Source organism: Fusarium sambucinum, chromosome II (genome assembly GCF_050947815.1).
Source record: "Fusarium sambucinum isolate potato_lamoka chromosome II, whole genome shotgun sequence".
In the NCBI taxonomy this organism is placed as follows: Eukaryota; Fungi; Ascomycota; class Sordariomycetes; order Hypocreales; family Nectriaceae; genus Fusarium; species Fusarium sambucinum.
Genome location: NC_139293.1, coordinates 6,973,962 through 6,997,096, shown reverse-complemented (window position 1 = coordinate 6,997,096; position 23,135 = coordinate 6,973,962). Strand labels below are relative to the sequence as shown.

The following is a 23,135-nucleotide window of genomic DNA, read 5'->3' as shown; positions in this document are numbered from 1 at the left end:
TGAGAAGGGCGCGACCAACGATGTGGGGCGTCGCGTGATCACGTGACTTTTATATCATCTTTATCTACCTACTAACCTACCTGCTCTAGCAAGGTATTGAACCTATCTACCTGGTACCTAACACAAACATAAGTTGCAGGGAATAACTTTTTAATTCTATTTTGTAATATCAGGATGCAGAATCAAATACCTTCCCTAAGAAAAGGTATATGTTTGGAAAACCGCCCAATTCGATACCAGTTGGCCGCAATATCGAAATATGCTCTTCCATACTCCTTTCCCATTGATGCCTGCCATCGAGTCTAGCGTTCATACCGCACACTGATCATATCGTGTGTAATCCCTATTTTGAGCATGAGTTAGCCACGGTCATACTCCTAACAACCAGAAATTTCCCACCTCCAAGTTTAACTGTGTATGTGATTTCTGCTGATCCGTACACTGCTTCAATAGCACCTTTCAGGCAATAATATTGATGCATTCCCATGCGTCTGACCCTCGACGCCCTTTTGACTCCTTCAGGAATCTTCCTAAGGTCGATTGAGAGTGTTCCGATCCGTTGGGTGGTTGAATCGCGATGTACCGGAGCCTTGCCATCATTGTTGTTGCTATAAATATCGACCTCAGTTTGGGGTTCATGGCCAACCGTTACAGGGAGATCGCATTGGTACTCTATCCGTGATGGCCTGCCCTCAGGATACGATTCGCCCTGCTCAAGTTAGCATGAAGAAATCGTCGTTATATAAATTTGGAATACCTTTTGGATGAACCAACACATTTCGGATACGACGTGTTCTTGTTCTTTCTCAGACCAAAACCTGCAAGCAGTCAGCAAAAGCGACTACAAGTAAGAATACTAGTTGCCCACGCTTCTTTCGGGTTATGCTTCATCCTATCATATTTCGTCATCAAGCATGTTCCATATGATCGTCTAGCGATTCGAGACGCAACTTCCACCCGGGTCGATGAGGACTGGTATCGACTGAGCCCATGCATTGCGGCACCTTTGACCACAGCTGTCCAGCCATCTTCTGGTTGAAGGACTTCCGTGCGATTCGAGACGGCTTCCTTGACGCGGGACTTCAGATACTTGCTCTGACCGAACCCTCCAACAAGAATCACAGCAGCAACTCCCTCTCCAGCCATTCTGATTTGCTCCTTAATAAGACACATGACATCCTTCATGATAGGTTCAAATATCTTGGTCTTCATATCATCCTGTGACATTGTGTAACGATTTCGCTTCAGACCAAGGCTAGGATCGACCTTGAGAGTTAGAGGTTCACCTTTTGGTGAAAAGGTCTTCTTGAACTGTATGTCGTGAGCGAGCTGACCTCAAGCAATGCCTTGGAGATACCTACCGTCTCAAACTCATTTAAGGCTGGAACAAGTCTCTCGTCGGTCCAGTACTTTTCACCATGAGTCTGCTTCAAATGTCGACGAAAACGCATGTTCAGCATAGATGAACCACATTTCCCGCCTGTGCCCTCGGTGACTTCTCTCACTTCAACACTGCCTGTTCGCGTTACTTGGTAGGATATCAAGTCAACGGTACCACCGCCTGCATCGCAGACAACAAACTTGCGACCTACTTGTAACGTTGCAGGGCTAAGAGTGTTGAGAGTATATAGCGCTGCGGCTTCCTGCATGTTGTCAGCATTGTAACTTCACTATCCTTTGAGCCTTCAACCTACAGGCTCCGAAATGAGCATGATGCGCTGGTTGCCACAGAATCCTGCCATAGCTGCGGCTTGTTCCGTCATCTGCTTTGCCTTGGGTGACCAAATAGCCGGGACCGTCACGACAAAGTCCATAGGCGTTGATCTTACTACACTCGGCGACAGACGCTTTCCGAGAACACTGACGAAATGCGACTGAAGACACGAAAGGTAGACCTTGGTGAGGTCCTTTGCTGACTCTCCATCTTTCGTGAGCCCAGATGGATCGTCCAACTTCCTACAAAAGATTTTGGTCAAACAAGGCAGTAGAGAAAGAACGCAGAAAGACTAACAACTTGAAGTATTTACTTCTTTTCGCCGTTTCGGGGATCTGGAACCCCCACTGCCATCCAGCTGCCACCTTTCGGAGTTCGGTAGGCACCTTTGCGCTGCTCTTGAACGAGTCGGCTGCGGGCCATTCTGTCACGACATGCTGAACATCAGGCTACTGGAGTTAGCGGTCTCGCATTTGAGGAGATGTAAGGGCAACGCTTACCCGGCTCGTGTCGGCCCAGGCGACGCCTGAGTAGGTCGTTCCAAAGTCTATGGAAACAACAATTCTGCGACCTGTCATGGCTAAATTTTGTTCACTCGAGGTACGATATGGTGTTTCATTACTATGTCGACTATTTGTGGTGGGACGGCCAGGTATGGTCCTGTGATGTATGAGGTATGGGAACTCTGCCAACAGCTCATTCGTGAGCAGCAACTTGCCCCAGATTTCGTTCATGTCAACCCCCAATTGGATACATCTGAATTCAGTACGTTACCGGAACGTTCTTTATTAACCCGCCGATGAGCTGTTCTGCAGTTTGAGCGCATTCAGCCACTCATCGTGGTTCTTTCAGGCCTCATCGCGGTGTGACCGGGGTTCATTGGGCCTCGTCCAACCCTCACCGATCAGTCATGGAGCAGCCACGTTGGTCTCCAACTTTGACCTCTTCCAAGGCTTCGAATCGAGTGGGTTGTCATTTCCTAAGCACTGTCGTCTTGGCCCTCGATGGAAATTCGGTACAATCGAAGACCATTTTGACCCCGGCAACATGTAGTGGAGCTCACAGTGACCGCTCAAGACGAGACCGACTTTTTGCTGTCACACAACTCAGCAAATGATTAGGTACCCATTAGCTGGCGCCTAATGCCAACAACGAAAGTGTCCAACCACAACATGAGGCTGCAGTTAGGTCCTTGTTAGGCAACCTTGATACCCATTGGCGGTGGTCTTCCTGCAGAGTGACCCAGCCGTGCCACATGTGGCTTCATTTCGATTTACCAGACTTAATCAACCAGACTTAGAGCCAATCTCCGGCAGTCACAGAGTCGCAAATGCAAGGCTAGATGATTTGATTTTCTCACTAATGCTTCGCTATCTTCAACTTCTAACACAAGGCACCGATGCCGCAAACTCGGGAACGGCGCGCCATCACAAAAACAGAGGAGAAAGTGGTACGACAACAGAGCAAGCATCTTCACACGCACACGGACTTGAAGACAGGTTAACTAGCGAGACCCATTTGCGTCGCTTCACTGAGACCGTACTGGACTCACGGCAACAGGAAATTGAGGACCGTGAAATGGAGAAAGACGAACTGGTACTCCGTGTGGAAACACTCGAAAAACAGCTTGCTATCACCCAACAGCAGCTCGAGGAGACTCAGGACCAGGTTTTTCGTCTACAACCTAGCAGAAAGGACATTACAGAATCAGAGGCAAAGGATGCCTACAAGACTCTTGTTGCGAATGTTCAACGATGGGTTGAGAACCGTGCTGGACATGTCATTGATGAATTGGAAACCGGCCGCCTCACGAGTAGACCAGTTCCTCCAGAAGGTTCACGACTTGTCACACTTCTCAGAGAACAATCCAGGCGGTGTATTAATGTGAGTCAATCTGATGAGTTCCAAATCATGGGAGCCATTATGAACTATCTCCACATTACCATGTTTTCCAAGTCATTCTATTGTCCTCTGGATGATGGTGACGACGACGGAACCGCTGTCTGGATTGATGAGCTTGAAAGCACTATGTCTCGGCTGCAAAGAGGTTTGTCTCGTCCCTATGGATAGTACATCGGGCAAGTCGCTAACTTGTCTTGAGATATAACTCAGTGTAGGGAATGGAGAAGTGAAACGTTGACAGCGCTGACACACCAACCCGCCTTCAAAACTCGACGGCAACGGTATATCAATTTTGTTGTCGATGATCTGACTTCTTTGCTATCAATTGTTGTGCCAAGGACACCTCCCGCAGATCTTCAGGCTTCTGTTCGACGGAGTATCGTGGAGCCTGCGGCAGACCTCGTCCACCAGCTTCACCTGGCACCTAGTATCTATTCCTTGAAGTGGCCAGCTCGGTCAGCCTCAACACGACTTGAAGTTTACCAATGCTTCAACCTTGCAAATGGGGGGACACTTCTTGACTTATCTGGGACCAAGTCCTCTTCGCCAGCAAGGCGCAATGTCATGTATTTATTTGATATAGCTCCTGGGCTGTTTGTCGAGAGGATTGACGAGGGGAGAAAACTCGGGCTGAAAGCAATTGTCAAACCTACCGTTCTCGTTACAAACGCAGGGGGGGATATATCTCAGGGGCCAACGGTAATGAGATGGCTATGGGATGGCATACCATCTTCCCAGGGTTCCAGCCGAAGCGCATCAAGGGCATCAAGTGCAAGAAGTAAGTATGCGTGTCTATAATAATTCTTCAAGCTCTGACGCGTCTCAAGGGCCAGCTGGATCCGTTGTGTCATCATCAGGCAGATCAAGATATTAGCATGTATGGAAAGATCGCTTTTTTCTTAATGAAATACACAAAGTCAGCCAAATGCAGGGCACAGCACTAAGAGGACGGTAGACACAACAGGGAAACGATTGAATGTATGGAAATTTCGACTGGGTGCTTGTGCAGGATAACGATCTTGGGTATTTAAGGGAATTTCGTGCTAGATTTGAACTTTTTATCGATACCAGTAACCACTATAGCTTTCCTGCACAACAATGACTGGTATGCTCCGTACTCGACGAGGTCGAGGAGGCAAAGGAGGCAAAGGAGGCGCCGGCGCGCCAACATCTGACACAGGCCTCGGCCGGTTCGAAGTAGGAACTCGTAGGGTAACTCCAGGGTAAACTGGCCGTTGGGGAAGTGGTGGCGCCGATACTGCATGAGAACGTGACTGCGAAGGTCGCATAAGCCGGTCAAGGCCACCGGGTGCAGAGTTTCTTGGGAAACGTTGATTATAAGCCCCTGGAGACTGAGGTTGTTGCTGTTGTGGCGATGGTCTTCGGCTGGTTGTCTTGTTTGGCGACGGGTCTCTGCCTCTGGGAGGAGTTGTGCGTTTGACCTCAAGGGCAGGTTGCTTGGCTTTTTTGGCTGGAGCTGGGGCGGGAGTGGAAGTGGGAGTAGGAGCCTTTCTCACAACTTTTGGCTTATTGCCTGCCGTTGTGTTAGTTGTTGTCCCAGACGGTCCCGGGTTCTGGGTAGATGTCACTGGGATAAAGGGTCGAACACAGTTGCTGATGTAGTCGTGACTGACCCCCAGAGCTCTGGCATCGGCAATTCCCAAGTTGATTCGGTCAATATATTCTTCCTTGGGGTCACTGTCGACGATGTATCTTGGACTGATATATACCAATATGTTGTGTTCCAAATGAGGTTTGTAGACCATGAGTCTGCTCTGTCCGGCGCTTTGCTGAGCCACAATTCTCGCCTGGTCAGGACCGCCGTTGTTCACAATCCAAGGCACAGGCCGGCGGTACAATGCAGCATCAGCACGCCGTAACAAGACTGACATGTACTGTTTTCTGTATGCGTCTTTGGAAACGCCTTCATTGATATCGAGACGAGCTTCGTCTCGAGAATTGATCTCGTAGACCAAGCCTTCAACCCAGTGGCCTTGCGCCTCAACGACATTTGCGTACCCGCGCTCATTGATCTGCCATCTGTAGTCTACAAGTTTTGCAGAACCGATGAACTTGCTTCCAGGACATCTTTTTTTCATCTGCTGTAGATGGAGGTTGCTCCCATAGGCAAAATAATATTTGGTGGACTGGCCTTCGTCATCTGTATGTGTGTTCATTTTGAAAATCTTTCGGGGGCATCAGATTCCGAGCATCCGGTAATCTGGTATGGTATGGTGCGGTGCGGTGCAGGTACGGAGAGAAACGTATGGTATGTTGCGTTATGTTTCGTTTTTGGTACAGCAGAAGAGTGTGATAGTGGGTTGCTAACGTCGATTAAGATGTGATGGGAATCGGCTCCCTCACATGAAAGGAAAAAACAAGAAGCCGGCCAAACAAGCAGCGTCCACGTCAACTTTGCCAAAGCATAAACTGACTTACGCACAGTAGTCGCACTCGGCGCCAACAGCGGTCGGCAGGCGGAGTGGACTGCTGGGCCTGGAGCTCGCTGTCACATTGGGCAGCAACTGAGTCAGATTTTGACAACAACTCACGACCAATTGCTGAGGTCCACGTTAAGACGACTTGTTAAACAACTAGCGAGCGGGTATTGCAGGGTATGTGCAGCTATCCCCAGAATACCGACTGTTTGGCGAGCCTCAATGGCAGGCAAAGAAACCAGCTGTCGTCTGATACTGCAGCCTTGGAAGATTGAGACGCTACGAGGCGGCCCAGCCCGCTCCTTTTCCATGTTAGGCGTTGGCACCCCGGCCTCTCGGCAGACCCCCGTACCCCCCGGCGAGGTTCCACACCGGCATCCTCTGCCAGAGCATCCGTCCGCACCGCCTATTCGAGGAGAGAGACGTTTTGCTGTATTTAACAGCACGAAAAGACAACGCTTTTCTTGGGATGTGACGATATTGTACAGCTTGTGTCAGGTGAACAACTATCATCACTCATTGCCTGGACAGCTGAGAGCCAATTGTTCATATATCAAACAACAGTCAATCAGCTTCATGCATGTGGAACAACATCATTCCTACTAAAAAGCACTTCGATACCTATACAGAAATCAAGGACGGACATCTTCGACATACATCTGCAGGCCCAATCCGCCACCTTTATCCCTGAACTTATTGACTCGGCCAACTTTTTTCTTTTTCGAGTCCCGCCTTTACATCAAGCAATGTCGATCATGTCGGTTACAAAGCTTAAACATTACAACTTTGGTGTTGAGATTGAAGCTGTTGTGAAGCCTTACGGTCCTGTGGAAAGTTTTACCAACGTTGATTGGTATCGACAACTCGCCCAGAAACTACGCAACCGAGACATTGCAGCAGTACATGATGACTGCTCAAAGTACAGCAAACACCCAGAGTATTACGGTGGCAAGTGGTTTGTCACTAGAGATGGCTCTCTGAAAAGAGAGCGTCCCATGGGTATGTAATTCCGTCCAACACGGCACCAACCAAACCTAGCTAGTCAGCTCACTAACATGGGATCCCAGTCTGCATGGAAGTCGTCTCCCCTCGTTTGGATACAAAACAACCCGTCAGTCAAATCCTCGGTGACTTCTGGGAAGCCATGCGAGTACACTTCAGTCCTCAGCGCGACATCTCCTGTGGAGGTCATGTCCACATTACTCCTGTCTCCAGTCACAACAAGTTCTCCTTGCGCAGTCTTAAGAAGATTGCCTTTGCAACTGTCCTCTACGAAGACTTTGTCGCGGCCATGCTTCCAAGGGTCCGTCGTGAGAACCAGTACTGTCGTCCTAATAGCCAGAGTATGGGTTCTGGACTGCGCGACACGCTGACCATGTTTGGGAGAAACAAGAGCTCACTGATGAAAGTGGCGGCATCAATCAAGGCTGCAACATCAGAGATTGACTTGTGCTACTACATGCAAGGAAACAGATATGTGCTCTGGAATTTCCAGAACATCTTCCCAAGTCCCAAGACAGGAAAATGCACTGGCACGGTCGAGTTCCGAGGCGGTAACCAATTCCTGAACACAACTGGAACCCTTGCTTGGGTGGCATTTGTGATGGGTTTCATCACGCTGGCTATAGAGGAGGTGAGTTTAATGCATACCCATAAAGCTCGTCCATTCTGACAAAAATCTAGGATCTCATCAACAAATTCACTATATTCACAACGTCTGATGATCCAAAGTTCCAAGCACGTATTGAAAGCTGGTGGAAACGGATTCGCTCATCGGCCAAGGCATCCAAACTTAGCCGATATCTCCCTTCGGAGTATACTGCAATGCATACCCGATAATCGGGCAGCACCGATTCTTCATCTACAACAGACTCGACCAAGAAACATCAGGGTCAAGGCAAATATTCTTTTGCTATTGTTTTGGTTTGATTTTAAGTTTTTTCCCTGTCTAAGATTGCATTGCAGGAGTTGGTGGAGTTTGGGCATATGGGTGGGGAGACACAATTCAACGACAAGTAGGAAGGATAAATACCTGTTCAACTGTCAAGTGAGAGTTTGAGCCAATAGAGGTTTTCAAAGTCATAATTAAACCATATAAATAGATCTACACTCATACATCCTTTATTTAACGCCAGAATTTATTATATCGTTATATCCAAATCAATCATGCATCTCCATCCTTTCCTTCGGCTTCTTCAAACATCACAAGCACTGTGCCTGCTTTGCAAATGTCCTGGACCGTGTTAGCGATAACCCCTATGAAAGTTTGTTGTGTTGACTCACTCCTTCCTTGTGTGCCAGCTTCTTGATCACACCGTCTTGCGGCGATCGGATAATAGTCTCCATCTTCATTGATTCGATCCTAGGAGCATGTTAGTCTTTCTATCAGAAATGACACAAGTGAATGACTTACACTACAAGAGGGGCACCCTTTTGTACCGTTTGGCCCTCTTCAACTTCATTCTTCAGGATCTTACAGGGCATGGGTGCTGCCACCGAGGCACTTGATTCCTTAAGGCCCAGTGCCTTCTCATACCACTTGGGCGGCAGTAGGGCAAGATCCGTCTTCACACCATGCTGAAAGACAGTGACTTTTGTATCGTTATCTGTGTGTTGAGGTACAACCGAAGACTGAATACGTTCGAGTGGGAAGTATGACTCCAGCTTCATAACCTCGCCTTCTGGCTCTGGCTTGCAGGCAATGTTGGTGAATACTTGAGGCGTTTCATTGCCTTTTCGGGAGATAGTGATGTTGTACAGGTTATGGGCTACCTGTGTCACACTGGCCTCAACAACTTCTCCTTCTTCTTGGCTGTATCCGTCCTGGATCTTGAAAGAAAGTTTTCGTTCGCCAATGTTGTTGGCCTCGCCAAAGCCAAGTGTGAGGCCATGAGGCCCAGAGTTTTGGAGTTCGAAGTTGACCATACCAAGGGCTGCTTGCGCAACGACTTCGTTCTTAATAGCTCGAGGCTTAAATAGCTGCTCTCGCCATTTGTCGATAAAGCCGGTCTCTACGTCGCCCTCCACAAAAGCATCAGTCTCGCAAAGACGCTTCAGGAATTCGATATTTGTAGCAACGCCGACGATCTCATAGGATCTTAGGACGCTCTCCATCTTAGCAATAGCGCGTTCTCTTGTATCGCCTCGTACGATAAGCTTAGCGATCATACCATCATAAGCCTCGGAAATGGTGTTTCCAGAACGGAAGCCCCAGTCCAGACGAACGTCCTCGTTCTGCAGCTCGGCTGGGAGGTACGCCCTTACTAGCTTGCCAGAGTCGGGAATGAAACCCTTTTCGGGATTCTCGGCGTAGATTCTTGCCTCGATGGCGGCACCTCTAGCGTTCATCTGGGTTTCCACCTCCTCTTGAGACAGAGGAAGCTTCTCGCCAGCAGCAACTCGGAACTGCCACTCCACCAAATCCAGGCCAGTGACCATCTCGGTGACAGGATGTTCTACTTGAAGTCGGGTGTTCATCTCCATGAAGTAAAACTTGTTGGTATCCTTGTCGAGAATAAACTCAACGGTGCCAGCACCGACGTAACCGACCGCTGAAGCTGCTTTTCGGGCCTTGTCCCAAAGATCGTGCCGAGTTGCCAGATCCAGATCAGGAGCAGGAGATTCCTCAAGGATCTTCTGGTGTCGGCGCTGAATACTGCAGTCTCGTTCGCCTAGAGCGACGGTATTGCCCCATTTATCGGCGAAGACTTGCACTTCAACGTGTCGTGGGCGAATAATGTACTTTTCCACCAACATGACCTCGCCGCCTTCACCAAATGAAGCCTTTGCCTCAGCTCGGGCACTTCTGAGCTGTGTCAAGAACTCTTCCTCGGTCAACACGATACGCATTCCTTTACCCCCACCACCACGGACACTTTTGAGAAGTACGGGGAATGTGATCTTCTTGGCGTGTTCTAGGAGCTCTTGCTCGCCCTGGTCTGCGCCGTGATATCCTGGGACGCAGGGAACGTTGGCAGCTGTCATGATCTCTTTACTGCGAGCCTTGTGTCCCATATCGGCCATAGCAGTAGCGGGTGGCCCGACAAATACGATACCCTCTTCCTCGCAACGTTCCGCAAACTTGGAGTTTTCAGACAAAAATCCATAACCAGGATGGAGTGCTTGGATGCCATTCTGCTTCGCTAGAGAGATAATCTTCTCACCGTCTAGATAAGCGTTTGCGGGACCCAAACCCAGAGATTGAAATCCTGAAGAGGCATGCCAAGAGCCAGCATCAATGTCGGTATAAACAGTAGTGGCCCGGATACCGAGGCGCTCAGCAGTTCGATTAATGCGAATTGCGATTTCACCACGGTTAGCAATAAGGACCGAACTGATGGGTGTGTGCTTTGGCGTAGGTGACGAAGAGGTGGAAGCGCTTGAAGAAGTAGTGGTAGATAGAAACCGAGGGAGAGGCTTCAAAGGAAGACGTCGGTTTGCGCGAAGTGTAGAACGCATGATGGGTGATTATATTATAGAAGCACCCAATTCAGTGTCTGGGAACAGTATGCAGCTTGACAAAACTTCAGAACGAAGTCCTGGGGCATAAATAAGAAGACGGCCGTCTACAAATATCTGCCTCGGAATATTATCCTCGATCCTAATGCCGTGAATGTGCTTGTGCCGTCGGCTCTGAAGGTTCAACGCGGCAACAACAACCGTGACCGTATGGAGCCGCAAGTAGCCGGTACTTAGGTACCTTCCCCAGACGGCAACTTTAGAAGCTTATAGTTCCTGGGCTCTGGGGAAAACAACCCAAAGGAACAGAATAAGACATGAACATCTTGTACAAAATGGTGTATACGCCTTTTCCAATTCAAAATCATCTCCATTCGGTTTTGGATGTGGGTATTAAATGAATATTAAAGCTCAAATCTTATTATTAATACTGATCCTGACTTTGGACTATCTGTCTCATAGTCCCCAGTTGCACTTACCCACGACATATACTACGTCACCTGCCCCTCAATTGACGAATGACTAAGCCCAGATGAGTGCGTCGGGGCTTGCGGAATGTGCCATATAGCAAAGCTGGGCTGAAGCTCCTGCAGAGCCTATCTCATGCATCTTCAACCACCAAATTAGTAAGATACATAACTCAAGATGGAGCAAATACCTCTCAACTCTGAAGCTTCTGTGGGTGATACTCACAAGCAGACAACATCGACACTGCCCCCGGATGTCGTTCAATGTCTTGACAATGCTCGCTTTGTACGCTCTGCCCGTCCCCCACATTGACATCGCGTTCAACGAACTATCACCACAGATCAATTATTGACAATCAATATAGCTTCACTTAGCAACATGCACAGATAACATGCCCCATGTTTCCCTTATGAACTATACATACCTCCCATCTTCGCCTTACTCCAACTACCCAGTCATCATCATGACAACAAACCCGGCTTCTAAAAAGACATCCAACCTGGTGACTAACCCCAACGTATCGTTGCTTGTCCATGATTGTACGCTCCTTACATCACTTCTGAATAAGGATACTTCAATACTAACAAAAGCTTAGGGGTCTCCCACCGACCGCCGACTCACGGCCGCCGACCGTCAGGCGGTTCTCCTGGTCCCGAGCACCGCTCGAGTCTTGCCTCACTCCTTCTAAATATCAACACTGCAGCACTCTCTAGTATCAGCGCGACCATAGGAGGTGCCGCTCGCTTGGTGCCTAGTGGAACTGATGAGGAGAAGTATTATCGCGAGCAGCATCTCGAGAACAACACCTTTGACGAGTCTGCGACCGAGTCGTTTCAGCGTGAGAACGGGCTTGTTGAGGATGGAGGCCGCGGCTGCTTCGTAGCTGGCGAAGAAGTCAGAGTTGTGTCGGTTGATATCAAGGACGTGCGCATTAGTGACTGGAAGGGCACTGTAAGAGACTGGGAGATCGTGCCGGAGGAAAACATGGTTAACGGAACCGAATGAAAAGGGTATGTTGCAGCTAGCAGTTCTCTGTTCAGTATGTTATAATTTCACAGTTGGCAGGCAGTAGTCAAGCACAACATGGTGCTTCAATCATGAAGGTTGATACAAACCAAAAACAACTCGTTTTATTTTTCCGTTACTCATTTGCACTATTATAAGCCAGGCCAAGAAACAAGAAACTCCCGCTTATAACAATACCCTGCGTATAATAAACAGTGGGCGCAAGTCCACCAAGCATTGGCCAATTCTCGACGTAAACTCCAAGTTTCCGTAAAGCCTTGCCGGTACATGTTTCCCGAGCAATAACTGACTCAACCCGTGACGCCAACAGAGACCGACAGATGAAGAGACAGTCCAACCAGACCTAAGATAATTAACTTAACAAAACTCCATTTGTTGGCTTTCCAAATCCACGTTTAACTTGTGAATTATCGAGCCCATTCGACGACTTCGAGAGCCATCATGACAAGGATCAGGGTTGAGGGAAGGATCCTGCATAAGTTAGCGCGGTTCGGGTCATATCATACCGAGGCAAAGAATTGGTGACTTACCAGATGACATAGCTCTGGAACAAGATTCTGCCCATAGTCTTCTCAAAGACGTTGTTGATTTGGCAAATCTGAGCAAGTTGAAGCGCGCTGGGTGCTCCAGTGAGCAAGAAACAAACAATGACAAAAATGGGATCATCGAGAATGCTAACGTTCACATACTTGGCAATGAGAGCAAGCATGGGCGCCATGATAGCAGTCGGCAGAACCATACGACAAAGCAGAGAGGCAACTAAGAGCTTGGTTCCGATGCGCTCCTCCTCGGGGTCCAGTGCCTCATCCTTGGCCATGGTGTTACGAGCCAGGTTGGCACCAAGAACGACCAAAATCAATGGAACGGCGACATTTCCACTTGAACGAATGGCGTTGGTCACACTGTTCTGAACGAAAGAGCCCTCTTCGAAGAAAAGTCGCTGAAGCGATGGGATGGAAGCAACAAGGATGGCAATCAGCATAGCCCAAAGGGGAGGGTTCATGAATTCCCAGATAAAGTTGTTGAACTTTCCAGCCGCACGCTTAGTAAACCTCAGGGTGGCCTTGACAGGGGCAGGAGACTTCTGGTACCAGTTGCAAAGTGTTTTGGATGTCCCCCTGTGCAGACGGATGAAAGGTGATTTGACAGCGGACTTGGTTCTCGCTGCGATACCGGCAGGTTCCTCATCATCCTCAAGCGATGGGACAGGTGGGAAAGAATCCATGCTACCCGCATTACCATTAAGGGGAGCAGTGATATCAGTTTGTCCCTGCTTGCTCTTTGGCATAGACTTCTTGGGCATATCGTCGTCGCTAGAAACTGCAAGCGAGACACGGGAGGTACTCGCGATAGGGGTCCGACCGGCGGGATCATAGTTTTGTGAGTCGATACTCAGGCGGTCTCCTTCGTCCTCCGTCTCGCCATCGAGGCCATCAATCAGTGCCGCATTCTCGTGGTCTTCATCGTCACGGTAGCGCTGGCCTTCTTCGGCAATCTCTTCGCGGTACTCGGGGTACTTTTCCTTGGGAGCAAGGAGGACATGATAACCCCAGCTCCAACGGACAAGCTGACCGAGCTGCTGGAAGATAAGGAGGTAGAGAATACCACGCGCGCCAACCTCATCGTCGTTGTCGCCAGGAACCTTATCCCAGTGCAGGCCTTTCAGTGTTTGGGAAAGCGAGAGAACGAGGGAGATAGGCAACGAGTTTGAGTTTCCGAAAACACCCATTGCTGTAACAAAGTTGGATGCTCGCCTGTTGAATCCGAACAACTTTGCGACAACGAATGATACGACCCATGATACGAATGTCTGGATGATGAAAATGACAGGAATAATGGCGAGGTCGGAAAGTTTTTCTGCAGTAAGCTGAGAGGCGAGCTTAGTGAAGACTGCGATCATAATGTCAGCATACCGAATTACAGTTGGTGCTGAACCATAGCATACTCAGGCATGGCGTGAATAGCATCACATTGAGATTGGCCAAGAACTTCTGCTTCTCAGCATCGAAGTGGCCGAGCCGCGCGACGATGTAGCCAGGCAAACTGACACATACTACTTCGAGTACAGCTTCGAACACCAGGAGACATAGGTGCGCTATCGAAGGATGCGTATCATTAGTGGTGGCGAACGTTTGTAGAGGCAACTCGTATGCATCTTGAGCAAGTTGCGTCAGTCGAAAAGACGGGACCGAAAAGGACTGCCAAGAAGCCATCAAGTAGTTGAACTGCTTCGGATTGTTGTTTGTTGTAAGGTAAAAATCAACGATCGGCGCGAATCGGAGGATTATCAAATGCTTATATCTCTGGGCGCGCGTCCGTGGCGATGCAACTGATAAGGCTTTTGTCCAGCTTGTGTGGAGATCGGGCGTGCAGAAAAGCCAACGGGCGACTCAGTTGATATATACGAAAGTGAGGCTTTTTAATTGTGCCGAAGAATTGCGTCGTTGAATAGTATTTAAAGAAAATAAGGTCAAAGGATAGCGAGTGCGAAATGATAGAACGCCGCGTGGGTGGGTACTTTTCTGGGGCCAAAGGCGGCGGTGCCTCCTAGGCTTGGACCTGGAACGGGAACTGGAACAAGTTACAAGATGGCGATGTACGTCCCCAATTCCCGATTGATAACCTTGAGCTAGTAGTTTGGAGGTACAGAACTATGACAACAGCCCCATAAGCTTCCTTGTTTAGGCTACTCTTGACTGTCCTATTCTCACCTGTTGGGTTACCTCAATCCGGGCCTTCAGCTCCTTGGGGAATCATCTATCCTCGTCACTGGCTGCTTCAGTAATGTGCCGGCGGCCTGAATGAGGTAACCAAACCATTTAATCTGGATCCTTGTCTCGCAACAAACTTAACCATTGAAACACGCCCATGTGTGCCGTGGCGCCAGGGCAGCGTCCCCCAAGCAGGGGTTTCTAATGCAGACGAGGCGAGACTTTCTTGGTGACGCCACAGCCAACTACTCACTAGTAGACTCCTATTGGACTCATCCAGAAACATCCCTCTACAGGGCCAAGTCGGCCAGACACCTCCTTTGTATCATCAAACAAACAGAAACAAATCGCATCTTTTCTTTAACGACGATGTATTGAAACATAGTTCTGACAGCCCACCTCCAAGATGCCCTAATGTCTCAAAATCGTTCAAGAATGCCAAGTTAGGAATGTTGATCCTGTCCTGTCTATTCGTACAGGGGTCGGGTAGGATAGTGATCTTCCGGCACGACACACTATTGCATTTAGGTGTGGCGCCAACTTTCGTCATGGTGTTATCTGGCACGTTGCCAGGTGCTTCACGCTCAGAGGCTGGAGTTGTTTGGCCTCTGTGATGAGCCACGCAAGCCGTCATTACGCATTTTGTACTCCTCGAATAGCGAGACAGTGTGCACCGTTCGTTATTGGGCAATACTGATGTTTGTACAGAGTATGAGGCGAGGTCTATCAATTTGCGTAGCCTGTCACGCGATGCTTTTCAATGCTGATATGACATAACCAAATGTTCCTTACTAGCATGTTTCGTTCCGATAGATAGTAGCCCATATATAGAACAAATATCATAATATTATCAAGTAGAAAAAGGATGTTTCGTGCTAGGATTTCCAATGGCTACTCCGGCAGAACATATTAAATCCATTTATTAATAGTGTTTACCGTCTATGTAGGACTGGGCAATCCTACATATAATAGCAACAGTTGTTAGAGTTGCATTCAATAATATGTGCGGCATATGCTTATTCGCCTTGACCATCAATCAATGCTGCTGGCATTCCGAAATCCGCTGACTTATCCAAACACCCACTATGGATGGATGTGATAGAACTCCAATTGACGACCCTCCGAAGTCTTGGCAACTTTGTTTTAGGGAATCTTCTCAGTTATGTTTCGTGCTTGGCCTCCGATGCCACGGTCACATTGATAGGGGTCGCTCTGTAAAGACATGTATCATGACGGTTTCGAAGTACCCTGCATTCTGCATTGCCCAAAGAGATCGACTCTACGTTGGAAACTTTAGAATTTAAGATGGCCCGCAGGGATCGCCGCTGGCGTGTAAAACACTGCAGAAGGGTAAATTTAAGTGTGATTAAAATTGGAATGAAGCATCGCCAATTGTGCCCCTTCCATAATACTATACCAGAAACAAGGTTGTTAAGAAAAGGAGCTCGTGATAACTATCTCCGGGTGTAATAAGAACTCCTACAGTATAACTTTTGTGCACTTACTTCCATTTCAGGCTCGCACATCATCAACATGCCATCCTCACTCAGACCTCAAACTTCAATGGGTAGAAGCCTCTCTCAATAAAAACAACAAGTACATAATATGCCGCGTGGAGAAAATAGCTTGGTCCCTGAGAAGAACGTGGTATTTGTAGGGCATGTCGTCCCCTTTTCTTTCTGTATTATCATTGATGTTCGTTTATAAGATACCTCCTGGGATGTTGTTTGTAAACATGGGCCTGGCATAATCTCTCCCTCTCAAAGTCATGAGCACCTAACAAAGGACAGTTCACCGCCATTGGCTGATATCCTGTGTTTATTACTGGCTATTCATTAAGCGGCCATACAGATCAACATCTCACATGTTTGGTCATTGAGGTCAATGAATCAAGAGTGTTATGTTATGTACCTATGGTACTAATGAAATTCGCTTGCACGCCTAGAGTAGTTGTGTTCTACCAGCAAGTTGCTATCAGATTGCATTTGCAAATAGCAAACAACTATCCACACCTCTAGATTATTTGGTGATAAATGGTCTAGGGAATGTCCTTCTTTGCTTCAGATCTACCAGTTTAGAGTAACAATAGCCGTGTCGTTCGTAGATGCTCTGGTTGTCTTTACCTGCCCATGAGAAGTTTGCATCTTCAACAAGTGCCCACACATCTGCGCAATCCAATAGGGAATGTTATCAATTACATAGATAAACCCGCAAGGCGAGGGGAAAAGTCACTACTACCTAGACTTTGGAAGCCGAAAATCATCAAATAGGTATCTGTAGATGCGGATAACTCATTTCTCCTACCTGTGGCCAGTGGAGTCGGTGTTCATCATTGCAGAGCCTGATTATGGTTAGTCCTCCTAGATAAACAGTATTGGCATCAACTGCGAAATCCAGCGGACATATCACTCACTTTTACGCGCGGTATCTGCAGCCATATTTATGTCAACCATATTGCTCATGGGTATTACATGCAAGTCCCCACTTCGAATCAAGGTTTGACATCAAGTGCATTTGACACCGACCGCATTAACGTCATCGGTACAGCTCTCCATCGACGATGGCGTCGCAGATTAAGAAAAATCAAGGACGAACTGTAAATGAAGCCTGAAAGCAATTATCTCCTTTAAATAGTGCATATTGCTTATTTCATAAATGCCACTATTGCTATAGCTCCGTAATATCATCAGGTGCCCAATATTACAAGAAAAGCCGTGGAATGAGTTCATCATGACGCCAGTCAACTCGAATTCTTCCTTTTTTGACGGAATCCCATTCTCATCATGATGGAATATTAGCCCAAATCTTTTGACGTTAGCGTATATTCTCGCAAGATAGACCCATCCTATGGCGCCCGCCACGGGGAATTCCTCCTGCCACTGTAGTCCATAGGTCACGTCGGATCCATTAGTAGGCTGGGTCAACCCCCGGAGAAGGTACATAGGTTTTGGCGTGGGGCAGCGGTCCGTCTTTAGGTACCCATTGCCTTTGCCATGCTCTGAGCCTGGTTTCCATGCTAGATTACCAGGTAGGTGCGTGAACCGCCACACATCAGCGTTCCATCCAAAACTATCACCAACATAGGTATTCAGCCTCATCTTGTTTTTCCCTCTGCTTCGTCACTGCTACTTGTCCGTGTTTCTCGGGGCCCTTTCCTGTCTTACACACGACTTACGCAGGCATAGACCGTTGCTTAACAAGATTCGTTCATCTCTGTTCTTGCATCACTGTCGAGTTCGCCTGGCAACTTAGTTTTTAACCCCGCACCCAGCCATCTGTATCTTGCTCGACTCTACGGATACGAATACATATGGGATCGAATTAATCGCTGAATCAATTCTTTACCATTCATTATCCATTCTACGGCCAGGCCCTTGCTTTCGGGTGCGTACATAGCCTTGATTGCACCATCAACACTGGATATTTTACATCCAGGTTCCAGAATAGTTTATTCTAACTATAACCTTTCCTCAGTCCACCGATTTTAAAGTCCCAACAACGCCACTACATTTCATCACTAACGTTTGGAACCTTGGCTGCCCAACTGTCCGTCAGGGCAATTGAACTCGCTTGAGTAGTATCCGCCATATTGTACAACGGACAAATCCACCCGCCTCGTGTCACCCGGAACAGACGAAACAGATTAGACACCTTGCGAAAGGTTTTATTACAGATACGGAACGTTATCAGGACATCAAAATTATTTGCCGTCCCTGGGATTCTACAGTCTTCTTCCTCAATAACAAGGAGAGTCCCGGTTGTTGCGGTACTAGAGACGTTCTAAAAGCCTAGACCGCCCGCTGCTTGACTCTTTTAGCCCCGACATAATCGCACCATCTGCTTCCCCTCCATCGCTCCTTCTTGTACCCGTCTAATCGATCGCGTCCCGTCTCCCGATCGACAGCTCCCCGCGGTCCTGTCAGGATACCTATCTCGATCCTTACGCCGCCCAGAATTTGCACCGAGCACATCTCGCATTCAAAACCTCCCAAGTCTTTTCAAGACACAACTCTTACCGCCATACCTTACCTCGTTACTGTCAACGTACCGTAATACTCGATGTCCGCCTCCGACTCGGTTCCGGCCACACCGGAGGACTGGAAAGACATCTCGACGCCCGGATCTCCTGGCTCTGAAGATTCGTCTGAACCCAGCACGCCACTTGAGTCTCCCAATCATGATAGTCCCCATGAGCCCCCTCGAAGGGTTCCGTCCCTACGGTCCGTTTCTGATCCTCGCAATATGAATCCGAACTCGACTGCGATGGGAGTTTTGGGCATGGCCAGACGCCCCGTGCAAACATCCTCCAGTTTTGCTGGAAACAGTAGTGCTTCGGTAGAAAATAGTATTATGGCCAAGGCGCGTGCACTGCATCAGCAACGCCTGCAAAAAGGCAACCCAGCATCACCTGCTGGGCAGTCACCAACGTCCAGCGTATCGACCGGATTTCCTGGCAACCTACGAATGCCCCCGAACATGCAAAGACCACAGCCTCCGCACGTTAACTCAGCTCCTGCAATCACAAAGCCTTTAAGCGCCAGAAGGGCTAATTTGGGCATGAAGCTGTCCGATATGGGTGCACCCGGCCCTACCGCAACCACGGGTAAGAAGCGTGGACCTCCTGGAAAACTATCAGACATCACAGGTGACGCGCCAAGTAATGAAGAATCGAACGGGACAGGAGGTGGCCACGGGTCGAAAATGGATGACTTCAAGAAATATATCGATACGGAGAAAGGATGGGTCACATTTGATGGCGCTGCCACCATTACACGCACGGGAGTCAACTTTGCCAACGGCCAGACCTTCAGCATATCCCTCGATGAAGTGGAAGTATTGACCGAGCTGGGCAAGGGAAACTATGGAACAGTCTACAAGGTTAAGCATGCCAAGAGAAGTCTTCCGCGGTTTGGACAAGGCTTATCAAGAAAGCCGCCCCCTGTCCAGTATTCGCAGTCGGATCCTTCACCCGTCAGGCCGATCGAAGACTCAACTAACGGTCAATCAAACTCGGGTGATGGCACCACAGGCACGGTTATGGCAATGAAGGAAATGCGGCTGGAACTCGATGACGCCAAGTTCACAACTATTCTGAAGGAGCTCGTCATATTACACGAATGTATTTCGCCCTACATCATTGACTTTTACGGTGCTTTCTTTCAGGAGGGTGCTGTCTACATGTGCATCGAGTATATGGATGGAGGCTCCATTGATAAGCTATATGCTGGAGGAATTCCCGAAAACGTGCTGCGGAAGATCACCTATTCCACAGTGATGGGTCTGAAGTCGCTGAAGGACGAGCACAGTATTATTCACCGCGATGTCAAGCCAACAAACATTCTAGTCAACACACGAGGCCAAGTCAAGATCTGCGATTTCGGCGTCAGTGGCAATCTGGTCGCCAGTATAGCCCGAACCAACATCGGCTGTCAGAGCTACATGGCACCCGAAAGAATTTCAGGCGGTGGATACGCACAAGCAGGAAACTCTGATGGATCTTACAGCGTTCAGAGTGACGTCTGGAGTCTGGGCCTAACGGTTATCGAGTGTGCCAAGGGTGCATACCCTTACCCGCCAGAGGTGTCCTCTACCATTTTCAGTCAACTAAGTGTAAGTCGGCCCTCTTTGTGCCGGCGATGGGAATGCGGTTTACTAACGGAGAACAGGCTATTGTCGAGGGCGAACCACCTGCTATGCCTGAGGAGGGCTACTCGGATACAGCTACGGATTTTGTCAGGAGCTGTCTTCACAAGATTCCCAAACAGCGACCAACGTACGCAATGCTGTTGAAGCACCCCTGGCTTATTGATTTCACAAAACCTCAGACCATCGCAGAAGAAGCTGAGGATGGTGATGAGGCTGATAAGATGGCGGAAGCTGTCGGTAAAATTGCTCTCAACTCCACAACGGAGGACGCAGAAGTGGCCGACTGGGTAAACGGTGTGTTGCAGAAAGAGAGGGACGGTTTGAAGGTGGATGGTCCTCTAAGGCCTGCATTACACACCGCTCCGCTCGACAGCGTCAGTCCTATATCAAGCCCAAATGACGCCTAGGGGCCGGAATTTGGGGACGAATGAATCCTGCATTTTTCTCAGAGGCTGGCTGGACGCGACAATCAGTTAACAGAGCAGGTATCTAGTTGGCTACAAATCCAAGAAATTTACAGGCATCTGTTAAACTGATGCGATGGCTGCTATCAATGAGTCCTTTCTTTCCACAAGGTGGTACATTGCGAAGTCTTCGATCAGCATGTGTTGTTTGTACCGTTTTGATCGTTCTTTTCTGCGACTTCTTTCTTTTGAGAACATCCCTGTACACACTTTAGGATGACTTTAGACGAACTTGGATCAGATTTTGGCTTGTATTACGGAAGAACAAAACTGGGCGAGGACTCTTAGGAGATGCATCAGGACAGCATTTTGGTTTTTCAAACATGTACACGACGGACTAAAATGAAGGTTAAAGAGACGGTTCTGAAGGCGACTTCAGATTTCAATCGTTGACGGAAAGTCAAGACAAGGAAGGCGAGTATCAGGGAAAGGGGCTCAACGAAATATCAACGGAATCATGATATTCGCATGCCGGTTTTGCTTCATTTTATGCTTTAGTAACGTAACGGCAGCAACAACATCATCTAACTTTATCTTGAATATGAAGCATAGGCGATGTGAGTCTGTGAAACATTGTATCAACAAAACAACGTGGAGGGAGGTTGGTTGGTTGGAATTGCAAAAGTGTAGGGGACAATTTGTATATCGAGACGAGATATAATTTGAAAATATCATTATTGCAGTATCATATATTCATAACTATTACGCGATTGACGAACAAGCTTCTCGTAGATCTCGTCGTAACTTTCGCTTCAACATTATTCGAAGCATTTCAATGCTTCCCACCAAAAGGTTTTATGTGTACAAGCCTGCCAAACACGACAGGCCAGTGACTAGATCAAATATGAACAGGCAAAATCAAGCTGTCGAAAACACTTGAGCCGCCGCATGTGCGGCATTGCAGTTGGCCGGTCAGATGGCAATTGGGTTCTGCAAAATTGACGTTGAACTTTCTCGAGTTCCTGGTTAACGCCTTGCCAACGCCCCCCTCCAAAATCGCTCGCTTAAACAAGTCCTTAGTGGCAATTTTCGAGTGATAGTTTAAGAGTAGTCGTCCTTCACACGGCGTCCCTCGTAACCGTTGGTGCTGCGAACGCTGCGTCTGCGGCGCCATGAGCGACCGCTGTAACCGCCGCTGGAGCCCTTGTCACCACGCATGCCGAGGCAGAAGAGAACGGTGGCGATGAAAAGAGCAGCCCAGGAGGCCCAGGCAAAACCAAAGGCGTAGCGACCGATTGAGGCCGAACGACCCGCACTCTTGAAAGCGTTGCGGGCGAGAACCCAAGTAGCACTGCGCCGAATTGTTAGCAAACAATAGTCATTGGACTTGGGAAACGTGATGGAACATACGTCATCAGGGACATAGCAACAGAGGAGCAGAACAGGGCGAACATGGACGCGAAGCCAGAGATGCCGGCGCCGAGACGGCCGCAGCAGGCAATGAAGCCGGTGAAGAAGGCAATGGTCTCGAAGAACAGGGTGATGAGGATGAAGACCCAGCCGAACCTCCAGAGGAAGAACTGGCGGTTGGAGGTAGTGTCGCCGGCCCGACCGCCGACGAGCGAGCTGGGCGCATTACGAGGGTTAGAGTCCCAAGCTCGACCGATGACAGGAGCAGCGCGAGCACCATCGCAGTCGTTGTTCCCGGCGCCACAAATGTAGAAGAAGTTCCATTGCGTGGTGTCGCGAGCTCCAGTGATATCGCTCGTGTCGGCGCGGAGGAAATACGTCTTGTCAAATGGAGTGGTTGAGGTCAGTCCAGACAGAACAATGAACCAAAGGAGGAGCAGTGAAACTGCCATAAGGACCAGGCCTGCGAGGCCGAGGGGTGCGTCTACAGCATGTTAGTCTACGATTGCCGAGATGATGTGATGAAAAGCAAAGCAGCAATGAGAATAGTCTTCGCTCCTAGACTTGGCAACAAATCACGAGCGTGATGGGAGAACTTACTCTTCGCCATGATGATATTTGGTGGTTTCAATCACGGAAAACTCAGTTGTTGATGCAAGCACTGTCGCCCAAAAAGTGAGTAGTAGGGATTAATTTGTTGTGATGGAGCCTGGGAATTGGGTGTCGTCACGCCCAGGATCACTGTCAGGGGAGCCAAAGGCTGCAGCTAAATTAAAATAAAATAAAAGGCCACTACTGTACTGTAATGGGATTATGCGTTGGGTGTTGTCTCGTGCGTCTGGCTCTCAACAAGGGGTCCAAACCAAGTCCTGTATTATACAGACCAGGTGGTGCGATAGGGTGACAAAGTGAATAATCTTATATCAAGGTCAAACAGAGATGGGAGGAGGGAACCAAG

The 23,135-nt window shown here is 48.6% G+C and overlaps 9 protein-coding genes across 9 annotated transcripts; 4 read left to right on the top strand and 5 right to left on the bottom strand.

The window, feature by feature from the left end:
• Positions 1 to 169: 169 nt before the first annotated feature.
• FSST1_009242 (Hsp70 family protein) lies at positions 170 to 2,292 on the bottom strand (the record flags this gene model as incomplete). The annotated part of the gene is made up of 8 exons (XM_083226200.1): positions 170 to 321; positions 400 to 709; positions 758 to 818; positions 869 to 1,311; positions 1,362 to 1,643; positions 1,695 to 1,956; positions 2,012 to 2,163; positions 2,215 to 2,292. 8 exons carry the CDS (start codon positions 2,290 to 2,292, stop codon positions 170 to 172), a joined length of 1,740 nt encoding a protein of 579 aa, XP_083085203.1.
• Positions 2,293 to 3,076: 784 nt separating this feature from the next.
• FSST1_009241 (uncharacterized protein) lies at positions 3,077 to 4,490 on the top strand (the record flags this gene model as incomplete). The annotated part of the gene is made up of 3 exons (XM_083226199.1): positions 3,077 to 3,761; positions 3,816 to 4,394; positions 4,444 to 4,490. 3 exons carry the CDS (start codon positions 3,077 to 3,079, stop codon positions 4,488 to 4,490), a joined length of 1,311 nt encoding a protein of 436 aa, XP_083085202.1.
• A 184-nt stretch (positions 4,491 to 4,674) lies between these two features.
• Positions 4,675 to 5,793, bottom strand: FSST1_009240 (gamma-glutamylcyclotransferase family protein; the record flags this gene model as incomplete). Its single annotated transcript, XM_083226198.1, has 1 exon — positions 4,675 to 5,793. One exon carries the CDS (start codon positions 5,791 to 5,793, stop codon positions 4,675 to 4,677), a length of 1,119 nt encoding a protein of 372 aa, XP_083085201.1.
• Positions 5,794 to 6,800: 1,007 nt separating this feature from the next.
• On the top strand, positions 6,801 to 7,893 carry FSST1_009239 (putative amidoligase enzyme-domain-containing protein; the record flags this gene model as incomplete). Its single annotated transcript, XM_083226197.1, has 3 exons — positions 6,801 to 7,053; positions 7,122 to 7,687; positions 7,738 to 7,893. The coding sequence occupies 3 exons, from the start codon at positions 6,801 to 6,803 to the stop codon at positions 7,891 to 7,893; spliced, it is 975 nt and encodes a 324-aa protein (XP_083085200.1).
• Positions 7,894 to 8,218: 325 nt separating this feature from the next.
• On the bottom strand, positions 8,219 to 10,512 carry FSST1_009238 (carbamoyl-phosphate synthase L chain, ATP binding domain-containing protein; the record flags this gene model as incomplete). Its single annotated transcript, XM_083226195.1, has 3 exons — positions 8,219 to 8,287; positions 8,338 to 8,416; positions 8,468 to 10,512. The coding sequence occupies 3 exons, from the start codon at positions 10,510 to 10,512 to the stop codon at positions 8,219 to 8,221; spliced, it is 2,193 nt and encodes a 730-aa protein (XP_083085199.1).
• A 645-nt stretch (positions 10,513 to 11,157) lies between these two features.
• Positions 11,158 to 11,985, top strand: FSST1_009237 (pyridoxamine 5'-phosphate oxidase family protein; the record flags this gene model as incomplete). The annotated part of the gene is made up of 3 exons (XM_083226194.1): positions 11,158 to 11,265; positions 11,345 to 11,519; positions 11,576 to 11,985. The coding sequence occupies 3 exons, from the start codon at positions 11,158 to 11,160 to the stop codon at positions 11,983 to 11,985; spliced, it is 693 nt and encodes a 230-aa protein (XP_083085198.1).
• Positions 11,986 to 12,413: 428 nt separating this feature from the next.
• FSST1_009236 (auxin efflux carrier) lies at positions 12,414 to 14,219 on the bottom strand (the record flags this gene model as incomplete). Its single annotated transcript, XM_083226193.1, has 3 exons — positions 12,414 to 12,477; positions 12,537 to 13,896; positions 13,952 to 14,219. The coding sequence occupies 3 exons, from the start codon at positions 14,217 to 14,219 to the stop codon at positions 12,414 to 12,416; spliced, it is 1,692 nt and encodes a 563-aa protein (XP_083085197.1).
• Positions 14,220 to 18,776: 4,557 nt separating this feature from the next.
• FSST1_009235 (kinase-like domain-containing protein) lies at positions 18,777 to 20,770 on the top strand (the record flags this gene model as incomplete). The annotated part of the gene is made up of 2 exons (XM_083226192.1): positions 18,777 to 20,327; positions 20,384 to 20,770. 2 exons carry the CDS (start codon positions 18,777 to 18,779, stop codon positions 20,768 to 20,770), a joined length of 1,938 nt encoding a protein of 645 aa, XP_083085196.1.
• Positions 20,771 to 21,868: 1,098 nt separating this feature from the next.
• Positions 21,869 to 22,787, bottom strand: FSST1_009234 (SUR7/PalI family-domain-containing protein; the record flags this gene model as incomplete). Its single annotated transcript, XM_083226191.1, has 3 exons — positions 21,869 to 22,118; positions 22,178 to 22,661; positions 22,778 to 22,787. 3 exons carry the CDS (start codon positions 22,785 to 22,787, stop codon positions 21,869 to 21,871), a joined length of 744 nt encoding a protein of 247 aa, XP_083085195.1.
• Positions 22,788 to 23,135: the final 348 nt, after the last annotated feature.